General features: G+C 38.3%; 1 protein-coding gene across 1 annotated transcript in view; it reads left to right on the forward strand.

The window, feature by feature from the left end:
• TPCN2 (two pore segment channel 2) overlaps nt 1-13923 on the forward strand; it is a 42124-nt gene that overhangs the window by 5398 nt on the left and 22803 nt on the right. The window contains exons 2-7 of the mRNA XM_026706632.2: nt 4384-4445; nt 5650-5726; nt 6188-6365; nt 9156-9272; nt 11141-11247; nt 11943-12015. Of these exons, the coding sequence (XP_026562417.1) occupies nt 4384-4445; nt 5650-5726; nt 6188-6365; nt 9156-9272; nt 11141-11247; nt 11943-12015 (614 nt within the window). The remainder of the gene's footprint in view (nt 1-4383; nt 4446-5649; nt 5727-6187; nt 6366-9155; nt 9273-11140; nt 11248-11942; nt 12016-13923) is intronic.

Here is a 13923-nt window from a genome sequence, read left to right on the forward strand (position 1 = left end):
CAACTTTTTTTCCCCTTTAGATGCCTCCTGCCTCTAGGACAGAGGTCTCCAAACTTGGCAACTTTAAGACTTGTGGACTTCAACTCCTAGAATTCTGGGAGTTGAAGTTCACAAGTCTCAAAGTTGCCAAGTTTGGGGACCCCTGCTCTAGGACTTGGAGTAAATTTTTAGGAATATATTTATGAATTACATTCACATGATAGTGAGACAAGAGTTCAGCTGTGTCTCTAGACATTCTATTCTCAGCCTTCCATAAGAAGTATTTCCTGGAATTGTTTCTACAGTTTGAAACGCTCTTGCTTAATACTTCAGCAGAATGATGTTTCTGGTCTATTGTGATTTTCTAGAGATTTACCCATTTTTTCTTCCTTGCTCTACTTATCTAATTATCCTAGTTATGTCTCTACCAATAAACACATATTTATTGGATGTACTGAAGTGTAGAGAATAAAGGGTCAGGGTGAAGTAACATGTAATTTGTTGCAATCATCTGTTACACACGATGCTTCTTTCATTTGATTTCCTTTGATCTTGTAGAAGAGGTCAGCAGTAAACCATCTGATATTACTTTCCTGCACAAGGTGGTTTTGAAACCATTTCGAAGCATATTAGACTACCTTCCTAAGCAATTTTCTTAAGGGAATAACCCTCTGGAACCTAATGGGCATAGTGCATATTATTCTGCACATGAAAGTTCAAGCTAGATATACATCTTTCAAATATATAGGGTGATTATGGGCATAAAACAACCAAATTGATTTAATTTGATTGACAGCTAGTCTAGGAATTTCTTTAATACACATCTCAGCATGTTTTTACCCTTTTTATAAAGTAACAATGTGTTCATCAACAATGCAAAATGCATTGTATAAATCCAATCTTTGCCCCCTAATTCTGAAATACACCTAAGGAGCAATTTGAATGGAATTTTCTGTTCTTAATAATTGCAAGACTACTGTATCTAATAAAAAACCCAATTGACTTCTAGATGGCAGCAAAGGAATACTGAACTCTTAATTCTTTGTTTCCATCTGGCAATCATCTATATTGGTGACAGTACAATTATTCTGGTTAGAAATTGTATTGTGATATTCTCTGATATTTTTAAGTCATCCCAAGTATTTCTCTTCTTGCTAAATCAGGTCTGCTCTTGCCTTACTCTTTTTCCCCACCTTTGGGCTGGGCAAAGTTCGCTCTCAGAGTATTACTTAACTATTAATTCCTTGCTCCAATTGTTTCTTTGAAATACAAGGTTTCCCAACATCCAAGTAATTTACAAAGCAAAATTCTTACAAGATTATTCAAACACAATACATCAGTTGCATAATAACATCAGCAAATGAAACAGAAAAAATAAACTAAATCATTTGTTGCCATTAAACTTCTTGGGAATACCTAAATGTTGAATTTTGTGGTTGGTGCTAAGTCTGCTGAAGAAGAATACTTAGTGTGCAGTACTTCAGAAAAGCTCCATTTTCTTTAGCTGTCTGTGTATTCAGCTACCATGGTGCTTAAATGTTTGAGAACCCATTTGAATTTTCAGGACTTCTGCATATGCAGTATATGACTTAAAACATGGTTTTTCTCCACACAAATGCTACAACTAGTTAAAGAGAATCCAATGAAATGAATGAGTAAAAAATATTATACTTGTTAATTTATTCATTGAAGATGATGAATAAGTAAAAGGTAAGAGTGTGTGAATCTCTAGGATAATTGGTTCATTTGAAGGGAAAATTTCAGTCAGGTGTTTCAATCAGTGGGGTGATAATCAGGTTGTGAGTTATTTTAAGACAGAATTCTGAGTGTTCATTATTAAAGCCTGATCTTCATAATGCAAGTATGTGGAAGTGTACCATGGTTTGAACAAGAGAGGGTCTCTGTGGAACAGTTGTTGATGCTCACCTGGAAAAGATTACAAAACTATTTCCAAAGAGTTTGGACTTCAACAGCCCACTGCCAGGCAGATTGTGTACAAATTCAACATTATTGTTTATCCTCCCTAGGAATGGTTGACTAACCAAGAGCAAGGCATATAATACTCTGGGAGGTCTCAAAGAACCCCAAAATAACATCTAAGGAATTAAAGGCCTCTCTTGCATTGGCAAATGTCAGTGTTTTTGAAACCACCATCAGGAGAACTCTGAACAATAATGGTTTGCCTGGTAAGATTGCAAGGAGAAAGCTAGGACTCTTCTCCCCACCTCTCCAAAATGCTCATGTACTGTTTGCAAAAGACCACATGGAGAAGCCAGAAGTCTATTGGAAGAATGTTTTGTGGGTGCATGAGATCATAATACGACTTTTAGGCTTGAATTGAAAATCATCTGTTTGGTGAAAGGTAACCACTGCATTCTCAGCTTCAGAACTTTATCCTGTGTTTGAAATATGATGGTGGCAATATCATGGTTTGGGTCCCCTTTGCGGCTTCTGGACCAGGGTGGCTTGTCATCATTGATGGAACTATGAATTCTGGATTGTACCAACAAACTGTTACAGGAAAATATCCGGGTATCTAAACTGGAGCTCAAGAGAAAGTGGGTCGTGCAGCAAGACAGCTGTATAAAACACGCAAGTTGTATGACCAAAAAATGGCTAAAATGGAAAAAAGTTTTAATGTTTGGAATGGCCAAGTCAAAATCTTCACCTTAATCCTATAGAAATGTTGTGGAAAGGTCTGAAGTAGACAGTTCATGTGAGGAAGTCCATCAACTTCCCCGTGTTGAAGCTGTTTTGTAAGAACCAGGCTAAAGTTCCTTCAAGCCGATGTGAAAGACTCACCAGTGGTTATGGGACACGTTTAATTGCAGTTATTGCTCACGAAGGCGGGGGAGCATACCAGTTACTGAAACTTAATTTTCACACGCCTTTTCCATTTACAAATCTATAGCATTGGATCATTTTCCCCAGTAAATAAATGAACATGTATGTTTTTGACTCGGTAGTTTAAATGAGCTTTCTTTAACTAGTTTAGGACTTGTGTGGATAACAAATCGAAGATGCTACTGCTGTTTGAACAACATGGCTACTCCTTCTTCACCTAGAGTGTTAAACTGTCAGAAACTGCTGTTCTGCAGTCTCTTTGGGATGAATGGCTATCGGGGCTCTTGTGGATGATCTCAAGATCTCTGCTTCTCCAGAGAGAAATTATAAAAGAACGAGTCTACTTGTTGGCTCTTCATTCCTCTGTGGTTATCGGCTCCGCTTGGCAAAGCCACTTTCAGTTCGCCATTTCTTCCCTGCCCTTTGTCTGCTTGCTCTTTTTAGTTTTAAAAAGCTACTAAAAAGAATAAGAATCCATTTGTAAATAACCCTTTCTGTGGGAAAGGGCTTTTTTCTGTTTTTTGTTTTGTTTTTTCGAAATTAAAGATTTTAGGGGTGCTTGGTGCTCTCTGAGTTTGGTTGTTTTCTTGCAGACATTTCATTACCCTAACTACGCAACATCAGTGTTAGTAGGGAGTAGGGTTTACTCTCAGTTTATATTCTAGTTGCTTGCCCTGTTAGAGTTGGTGGGGGTGGTTTAGATGTTCTTTGATTGGGCTGTTTACTGGGCTTATTTGACAGTTCCTTGATTTGGGTATTGTTAGTTTGTTGGTCTGATGTTAATCTTTGAGTTAATCTATGCTTGTCTGGGTGCTGATTGCTGATGGTGAAGTGTTTTGGTTGTTTTCTTTTACTTCTTGGTTTGTTGGTTATTTCTTTTGCATAGTATATAGATATTGGTTATGTCTGTATGTCTGTTGATGTCTATTGCTGCCCTAGCATTCTGACAAATAAGTATATTTCTGCTCTGCTCTTGTATAATGGGTTGGTTGAGAAGAGTCTGCTACCTGATCTGATAACAAACTCACAGCTCCCTGTGTGTATTATTTTAGTAATTCTTAACCATATTGTTAAAGAGTTTAATGTGATTGTAATACATATTAGAATTGGGAGCTGGCTTCAAGAGAGAGAAATGCAGTATAATGTATGTGCATGAAAGAGAAATGAAGTTTGCTTGAGATTGCAGAGGGTAGCACTTAAAACTGAAGTAATCTATGTCTCTGACTTACACCTTGTATTAGCCCTCCTCTCGCCACAGTTTGAGAAGTACATTGGAAAGATAAGATTTTTCTTATAAGCTAGTTTTCAAAATATAGTTAATGTACTTCATAAAAGGCTAGTTTGTTAAAGTAACTTAAACAACAGCCAATTCTTTTGTCTTTTTCTTGATATTAGTCAAAAGAAGGGTGTGGAGTTTCTCATCCTCATTTTTTAAATTGTTCCTTGAAATAGCTTTGAATCATTAAGATATGTTAACAAATATGTTTGAACACTCCCAAATAAACAAAAGAATGCCATTCTATAACCATTTTACAACCACTGTGTTTTTGAATCTTGCAGGCATCAATGACCCTGACCTCTACTTCAACCAAGCTGTAGTATTCATTGAAGATGCAATTCAGGTAAAAGTTTACCTGTCATATGTATACTTTGGTCCTAGTGTACTGTTTTAAGTAAAAGACTGTTAGTAAAAGCTCCAGTACTCTTCTTTCCTGCTGAAATGTTGATTTATACTTAGTTTATGATTAGATTTATCACCTATAGCAGGGCTGTCAAACTTTCGGCCTGCAGGCCAGATGCGTCACGCCCATTCCTGGTTTAGCGAAGGGGAAAAAGTTGTGATATGTCACATGATGACGCCATGTCATCGTGAGTTTGACACAACTGATCTATAACATCAGATAATTCAGAATGTTTGTAACAAAAATATTACGTGGATGTTATGTTTTTACATCTTTGAATGTTCCACAATTGGGAACAGAATTTCTGTTGCTAAGTAAGACAGTTGTTAAATGAGTCACATTTGATTTTTGCAACTTTATCATAGTTTTTAAGTGAATCACTGCAGTTGTATAAGTGAATCACATGGCCATTAAGTGAATCTGGCTTCTCCCATTGAATTTGCTTTCTGGAGCTGACTGAGAAGGTCACAGGTGGCAATCACGTGACCCCAGAATCCTGTAAATATTGTAAACACATGCTGGTTGATAAGTCCCCGAATTTTGACCACATGACTGTGAGGATGCTGGAACTGTCATAAATATATGGGCCAACAGTAAGTCACTTTTTTCAGGGTTGTAATTTAGAACAGTCACAAAACGAATGGTTGTAAATCAAGGACCGCCTGTATTGATGGCTTAGCTTCATGGCATAGCAATGGTCATGACATTGGTAGTAGCAGTGAGCGTCTTATTGAATGGGCTTCCAATCAGTCAGTAGGACTTTCGCAACCTTCAGAGGCTTTTCAAAAAATGATATGGGAAGATTGTGGCAGAGATGCCATTCGGCTGGCAGAAGGACCCTGTTTCGATAAGAGATGGTTGGAAAATTTAATAAATAAATGAAACTCATAGAAACTGTGGACCATGGTAACTATTCTGGAAACATGTAAAAAAGAAAGCTTTATCTGAAATGAACTAAAACAGAACTGATACATAACTGCATGTTTTATGTTTACAGAATGTCTACTTTGGCCCAAATGTGTGTAGTAATTAATAGATGTTTCCTCGATAGTGTTATTATTTACCTATAAAACTTGAACTTCCATATTTGAAGAGCCAATTAAAAGTGATGCTTGAATCATCTCTCTATCTTTCACCTCTTTAGTATCGTTCTATAAATCATCGTGTGGATTCTAACTCCTTGTGGCTTTATCGGTGGTATTATTCAGAAGTTTGCCAATGGTGAGAACTTTTCCCCCCACGCTGTTCTGTTTCGTTGGGTAGATCAGCTGCTTTTTCTAATCCCACCAATCCTTCCTGATGCTTCCAAATTTCAGTATTTTAGTTTTTCGCTAATTGCTTCTCTTTCAAGGACTTTTTAAAAATAGGAGCAGTTTCTGTGAGGGCAGAGTTGAGCTGCACGATTTACTGGTTTAGATAATACAATAGATGACACAATAGATTTCCTGATGCTTTGCCAGCAATCCTAGCTGGCATCTTCAGGTGATTTGTTGCCACACGCAGCTGAGCGAGGAGTCTTTATAAAACTTGATGATGCTTTTGCCAACTGAATTATATTTCACCATGAAACAACATTTTAGAAACCGCATATTCACTTTATGACATGAAACATTTTGGAAAATGACTTTTGGCCTTTTCCCCCCCCTGTAATTGCCACATGTGTTTTTTTTTCTCTCTCTAAGGATTTTGATTCTCACCATTACACTAATCCTGGCTCTTGCTTTTATTGAAACACCTTCTTCGCTTACTGTCACATCAGATGTTCGATATCGCTCAGAAGCTTGGAAACCTCCTTGTGGCCTGACTGAAAGCATTGAAGTGCTTTGCTTCCTTGTCTTTATAGTAGACATCTCTGTAAAGGTTAGTGAGCTCTGAGATACATACCATATCACGTCTTGGATAACTTTGCCTGATTTTTAATCTTTTTAAGGGAAGGTTGATGAGAAGGTAACAAATGCTCAGTTTCAAAGCACGCTGGAGAAGGCCTTGAATGCTACTCAGATAGCATTGACTGAACTTGTGAATGACCTTTGGAGAGCAGCAGATTTCAATATCCTTCTAAGCCAGATTTGAGGGAAAGGAGTAAGGAAGGAAGAGAGGTAGCCAGAGGTGGGATTCTCCCAGTCTGGACTGGTTCAGGGATACCCCTAGCTGCAATGATCAGGTGGCTTCGAACTGGTTCACTTCAACAGTCATGTGGGCACACCTAGAGGTGATATTCAGCAGGTTCTGACCAGTTCTAGAGAACTGGTAGCGGAAGTCTTGAATAGTTCGGAGAACCGGCAAATACCAACTCTGACTCGAGATTTTACAGTATCCTTCCCCTGCCATGCCCACCAAGCCACGCCCACAGAACCGGTGGTAAAAAAATTGAATCCCACCACTGGGCCCACCCACCCATCTCTGCACTGTACTCACCTATATCTACTCAACTGATTTGCACGGAAGAACAGATTGCTATGCCTCAACTGTGTTACTTTCCTGAAGTAACATTGAAGGTAAGTAATAGTGATAGTTGTGCATGCGTGTGATTAGCGAACCAGTTGTTACACCGGGAGAATCCCAAGCCTGGATGTAGCCCTAGGCCCCTTCTCTGTGAAGTGTTTGTCTCCTCACCCCTATTTAACATCTACAGGAAACCACTGGGTAAGATATGATTTATAATTATGCATAAAATGTAGATATATATCAACCTCTGGCTGGGCAAACAATGCTTTCAAGGTGCTTTCTCAGTTTCTGGAGGCTGTGAGAGTCTGGATGGGAAATCCGTGACTCAACTCTGGCAGGTTGGGTTGGGTTTGGGTTTGGGACCTCCTGGATCTGGAAATTTTCCACCTTTAACTCTTGATGGTATCCCTTTGGCTGGAATTGGTATGCAATTTAGGAACCTCCAGGACCTACAGTTCCTGTTGAAAGAACAGATGGCAGCTGTGGTTAGTGGACTTTTTTACAAATCCATTTTCTATGCCCAATGTGCCTGTTCTTGGGCCAGAAGTCTTTGCTTACAGTATTTCAGGCCTTAGTAACTTCCTGGTTTAACTACTACAATGCGTTCTACATGGCTGCTCTTGAAGAACACCCAGAAACTTCATGGTACTGAATACATTTTAGCAGGCTTTAGTACACTTTAGAGTGCACTAAAGTCTGCTAGGTTTGCATCGTTGTTACAGAAGGTGCACTGCTTCTATTATACTTCTGGGCACAATTCAAGGTGCTGGTTATCACCTTTGTATGGCACAGGGTCAGGTTACTTGCAGAGCTGCTTCTCTCCAAGATTATCTATTATCAGATCTGACAGAGTGGGCATAATCTGGGTCCCCTCTATTAAACTATGTCATCTAACCAGACCTAGGAGATGCAACTTCTCAGTCATAGCACCTGCCCTATGGAACATCCTTCCCCTCTGAGACCTTGAAGGCCCTTTGGGCCTCTAGAAGGCTGTGAAGACCTGATTCTTCCCCATGTGTTAAGCCAGGATCTTAGTTGAACCCAATATAAGTGCAGCTGTATTGGCAGTTTATTGTAATGTCTGAACTATCCAGAGGTATATATTTAACAAAGGTGGTTATATACATTAGTTAGGGAAGCTGAATACATCATATATCTTTAACATAATTGCATTATAATCCTTTGCAAAATATTTAAGGTAGGCTGATGCTGAAAGATGGATGCATCACAAATTGCAGTGTCTCCTTGGCACACAAATTGCAGTGTCTCCTTGGCACTCTGCGGGCTGTTACAGCTGAGTAAACAATGACTGTATCCAGAAATAACCCATTCACTCATAATTACCTTTCTTCTGAAATACAAAAAAAGTAGCATAGCAGGATAGATTTGCTCCTTTTGCTATCACTGGGACTTCTTGGTAACTTATAAAGATGATTATGATACAAATCTCCTCTTTGTTCTGTGCAACTTACCAGGGTCCCAAAATGTGGGTTCAAAGGGATTATTTTAATCATTGCAAATTAATTCTCCCAGATGCGATGGATTATTTGTTTTAAAATATAAATTAACAGCCTGTAGTTTCTATTGATTGAGGATTGTAATCTTAAAAGAAGCCAAGTTTGGAAAAGGGTACACTAAAGTCTCTGTGCCTGTTTGCAGCTCCAAAAATGAAATCTCAGGAAAATTTCATTTTTGAAAATTTAAATTAGAGGCATATTATCTGAGAACTCTGAGCCATTTGTGAGTCCCAAACCCTGGGTTTAATCTCCTGAAAGATGCTGCAAAATTGTGATCTTTCTTGTAAGGGAAAGATACAAGATTAAATGTTTAGAAAGAAACCATAACAATTGCAATTAATTTAAATGCTATCTTTACACTGAAATTAAATGCAGGCTTTGTCTCATCTTTTAAGCACCCCTTTTTGCTCATGTTGCTCAGAATCCAAGTATAATGTTTGGTGGGAATGTAGATTTCATGCTTGTGCTCATAAATGTATACCAAATAGATTAAAACATTTTTGATCAAAAATTTTGTCTTTAGGGACTGGGATTGGGAACATAGTCTCCAAAGCTACCACATGATCAGATCTTCCATGTCCTTAATAGCTGGTTTGGCTGTTTACCAAAATATCACAAGAAAATTATTTGGATCCTTTTGCTTATGAATATGCCTAACTGATATTCAAATATGTTGATTCACTAGAGCTACTTAATTGGATGGGAAGAATTTCGGAAAACCAAATGGTTAATGGCCTACATCCTGGTCCTGCTCATCTCCCTTATAGACTGGAGCATTTCGCTGAGTTCTTCCTGTCATGAAGTAAGGCAATGTGGATGCTTGGTTGAATGTCAGGGAGGCAGGGATTCAAAGATGGCTCATGATCATATTGATATGGAGTTGGGACAAATAAAACACGAATGCTGCTTTGTTGTATACCTGCTATCGTCAGTGTGTATTCTGTGTTTACACATGGAAAACTTAGAACTAGCATGACCTTGGTCTGAGTTCTGTAATAAAATAAATATGTATGATGATAATTACAACAGCAGTGATAAATAATATGATCCTTTTAATTTTGTCCTTCCACTAAGAAGCTCTGAATGATATACTGTATTTTTAGAGTATAAGATTCTCCGAAGTATAAGGCACAACTAGCTTTTGGGGAGGAAAACAAGAAAAAAAAAATCTGCCTCTACCCCTGCCTCCCAGAAATTTGCCTCCTTGCAGCAAACAGTTAGTTTCAGCTTCAGCACAGCCTGATTAGCACAAGCAGCTAATTGTTGGTTGGATCGACCTCCCGATGATCAGCTGTTTCAGGCTGTAGAGATTGCCATTGTCTATTGCTGCCTCCGCGCTCCCCCCCCCCCCCAGTTTTGGTCTCTTCATTTCGTTTTCCATTTTTGGCCTGGGGTGCGCGGAGGCCGAAAATGGGCACGTGGAGGCAGAAAACAGGATGCGGAGGCTAAAAATGAGGCACGCAGAGGTGGCAATAGGCAATGGCAATTCCTGCAGCCTGAAACAGCTGATTGTTGGGAGGCCAATCCAACTGGCACTCAGCTACTTGTGCTAATCAGGCTGTTTGATGCAAGGGGGCAAATTGCTGGGAGGGTGGGGATCGGCTGGTAAGTGGAGGCTTTGGCAACATTCACTGTATAAGATGCACAGACATTTCCACCCATTTTGGGGGCTGGAAAAAGTGTGTCTTATACTCCAAAAAATAGGGTGTGTGATTGTACCTTCCACAATTATTTTATCCTCCTAATGCTGCTGCAAAGTAAGTTTAGAATCGACTGCCCAAGGTCACCCAATGAAGTACATCATTGATCTTCCAGTCTGAAGTTTTAATTATTAAACCGCACTGAAAGCCCATGGATGTCTGAGCTTAACCTCTTTCATAGAGTTATGAGGATAAAATGGATAAATTTGTGGTAATTCTCAGATTAGCATTTTGGAGAGATGAAAGGAAAGGTGCTGGTTTTAAGCAATCAGTAAATGATACCATATAGAGAAGAAGCAAATAGAACCTGTAACAAAATTTTGCAATGTCAGATATCCCTTGTCAGATATCTGGGTCACTGTTCTGATTGTGGCATTATGTTCTTGCTGTACCTTCACAGAAGTTGAATTTTTCCAGCATAATTTTATACCTGTCTCCAAGCTGTACCAATACTATATGCTTGAGAACTATATCTGCCTTAGCATGGCATGCTGAGGGCCACAGAAGATGCATATCCTATGAAAATTTGTCAGGATAGTTCAAAAACGTTAAATGTATCTGGTAACTGAGGCTAATAACTTAGTTAAAACAGTCATCTACAGTAAGTAACTGTTATCTGCAGAGCAATAGCACCTTATACAGAAAACAGATTTTTTTTTTAATGGGCTTGTTCATCTGCTTTTTAAGATAATTTTATTTTGCAGTAGTTTTTAGGACTCGGCAAGTCTTGATTTTGACTTTAGGAGGGTCACAGGTGAAAATTAATTCTGCAAAGGGCTTCTTCCTAATTCTTACTGTGCAATAGAGAGATCTGGGTGTTAATCTGATGACTGCATTATGCGAGGGATTGTGGATTTTATTTGACTTTGTGGTTATTGCAGTCATACATAATGATTATTGAATTAATGGCTGAATTAATTAAAGGTATTGTTCTGCTTTTGTGGTCATTACTAAATGTTTTCTTTTTTAGAACCTGAGGATCAGACGTATCCTTCGACCTTTCTTCCTTCTTCAGAATTCTTCAATGATGAAGAAAACACTAAAAAGCATCAAGAGGACATTGCCAGAAATTACAAGGTATGTCACAATGCATAGTGCCTGCTAGAGGTAAGTCAAATTTACATTTTGGTAGTAGAATATTTGGGCAACATTTATCCTGGCAATAATTGAGCAGTTTTCCATAAGTAAAACACCACAAACGCTTATGCTTTTGGAAAGTTTCCCTTTAGGAAAACTCCAAAAACTGATGAATTGGGACAGTTGGAGGAAAAGCCAAATGATCTACTGGTCCCCCAAATATTGCACCTTCAAAATGCACATTCCTAGTATTTGCCAGTCTCTAATAAATACATTCTTTCACATTGGGACTAACATTTGAGAAAGAAAACAATGGAAAACTGAATAAGTTTGGGTTGGGACCAGTGCTGGAAGAATGAAAATGCTCCAAAGAGCAGCAGTGATGACATTCCCCTGTCCAGCTGGCAATAAGATTTCTGCAGCTGAGACTTTGGTGACATAGGAGGAAGTCTGCTCTCATGAGTGAAAAATTCTTCATTGGCATTTGAAGGTGTCCACTAAAGTAGCATCACCTCCTTCTTAGTTTTAGATGCATTTGGCTTAGTTTCCTCATTTGACACATTTTCCTCTGTAGGAACAATATATATATATATTTCTGGTTCACTTCTGACTGTTGCCTATGGCATCTCTTTCCTTACATATGTCCTGTATTGTCATGAAGGAATAACGTTGGCATTATATTTTCTCCCTAATAGTGTTATGCTGCTCTTAGCTGTTCACCTGTTTCTCTTTACCATGTTTGGCATGCTGCTGTTTGCTCGGACAAAAGTAAGTAACATATGTAATGAAATCTTGGTTCTCTGTCTAGGACAAAACAGTTGTTTATATAGAAATACTAGCTCCATACCCGTGCTTCGCTATGAAACTATGTGGTCAGGCTTAGTCTTTGGGGAGGAAAATAAGGGGGAAAAAATTCTGCCTCTGCCTACCAGCATCCATTGGTATTCATCTGGCTAGAATCCTATCAATGTGTTTGGAAAGTGAAACAGTATTTGCTGTGTGAGCAAGAAGGAGACAGCAAGGAGCCTGGCTGTGGGTTAGCTTAACTATTCTGTACTAAAGTTGCTGGGTGCTGTGAAAGTAAAACTGAAACTCCTCTCATCTGCTTGTGTTTTGCATTTGGAACAGATTTATTTTCAGGTGGGGAGGGAGAGAAGAACTCCTTAGCATCAGAGTATGTTAATAATAATATACGAAATACTAATGCTCTGATGGTTATTTTGAAAAATCCTTTCTTAGTGAGCACCTAGAAGTCAAAAGGAACATACATGCCAAATTTCAAGTTTGTAGGCTTTATGGTTCTATAGATTTCGTGTTGATGTGTGAGTAGTATTTCACACACACACACACACGATAGATAGAAAGATAGATAGACATAAAAAGTTGTATGTGTGTGTATGTATGTATGTATGTATGTATGTATGTATGTTATATATATATAACATCATGATAAATCTGCCCAACTTTTTCCCTTGCTCATCATTTTACTTGATAATTATTCATACCATTGTCACATTGTCAGTAAAATTACAAGACATGATTCTTTCCGGCATCTTACATTTCCTGGTAGAGCAGAACTAAATAACTTCTGCATTTTCTGTGAAGGACAATTTCATAGCTGAGATCTACCAGCGTTTCTCCTGAACATTTTCTGTATTCCGTCTGGAAAGTTGTAGATAAGATATTAATCCTCTTCTGTAATTTTCACCTCTCTTACGTCAGCTTTTGCTGCCCTGTTTTCCCTTTAAATTTTGCATTTGTTAAGGTTGCATGTCAAGATTCCTCCATGGCCATAGGGAGCTAATTTTTGAAAATTAACTTTATTGAAAATTGTGTGAGAAAAATGATACATTTCAGTCCTGTTGCCTAATATTATGTTCAAAGCGTTTCCTGAGTAAAGTGAAGATAAAATCATCTCATACAAACAGTACAGGTCCTATTAAGCAGGTTAGATTCTACAAGGCAACGGCCTTTGACTTTTTGCTTTGCTATATTTCCCTCTGTGTGTGTGTGTGTGTATGTGTTTTTTCATTTGGTTCCTGTACATTCTGTGTCAATTCCCATCATGTATACTCAGAGCTGACTATGCATGAGTAACAAACCTGAATAAAAATAGGCCTTTTTGGTATAGAAGGCAGAATTTTTAATCTGTTGGATGGGCCAGAGTAGTGCATAATTCTTTCCTTACATGCCTTTCTTGTATTCCCAATCACTGCCCCCTTTGGCATTTGCATTCCACTTAGTCTCATGAAGGAAAAATAAAATCTGTTGGATTATCTGGAATTACCATTTGCAATGTTTTTATTTTATAGGATTGAATTTCCAATATTAATGTAGTATAGAAGGAACAGGTTCCAAATTGTAACTAGTTAAACATTACATCAACATAGAGTGTGCTATGTGGAAATAGCTTGTTTTGACCAGAAAACAAGTTACTAAAACGAAGTACTATCTGAGACCAGATGTGTTCTGTCCTACATTTCTTTTTTCTGCAGTTTAAATAATGTCTTTTGTATTTGGATATTGAAATACTTGTCTGCCTGAAGCAACTGCAAGAGAAGTAATTGGGTTGATTACCTTGGGTTGTATAAACTAGATTCCTTTCAGCCCATTAAATGAAATCTGTATTTGATATTTGATTGGATTGAATGGGTGGCCAAAGGTGACAGTGCATAG

This window comes from Pseudonaja textilis, chromosome 1, assembly GCF_049901715.1.
Source record: "Pseudonaja textilis isolate UNSWEBS1 chromosome 1, rPseTex1.2, whole genome shotgun sequence".
NCBI classification, from domain to species: Eukaryota; Metazoa; Chordata; class Lepidosauria; order Squamata; family Elapidae; genus Pseudonaja; species Pseudonaja textilis.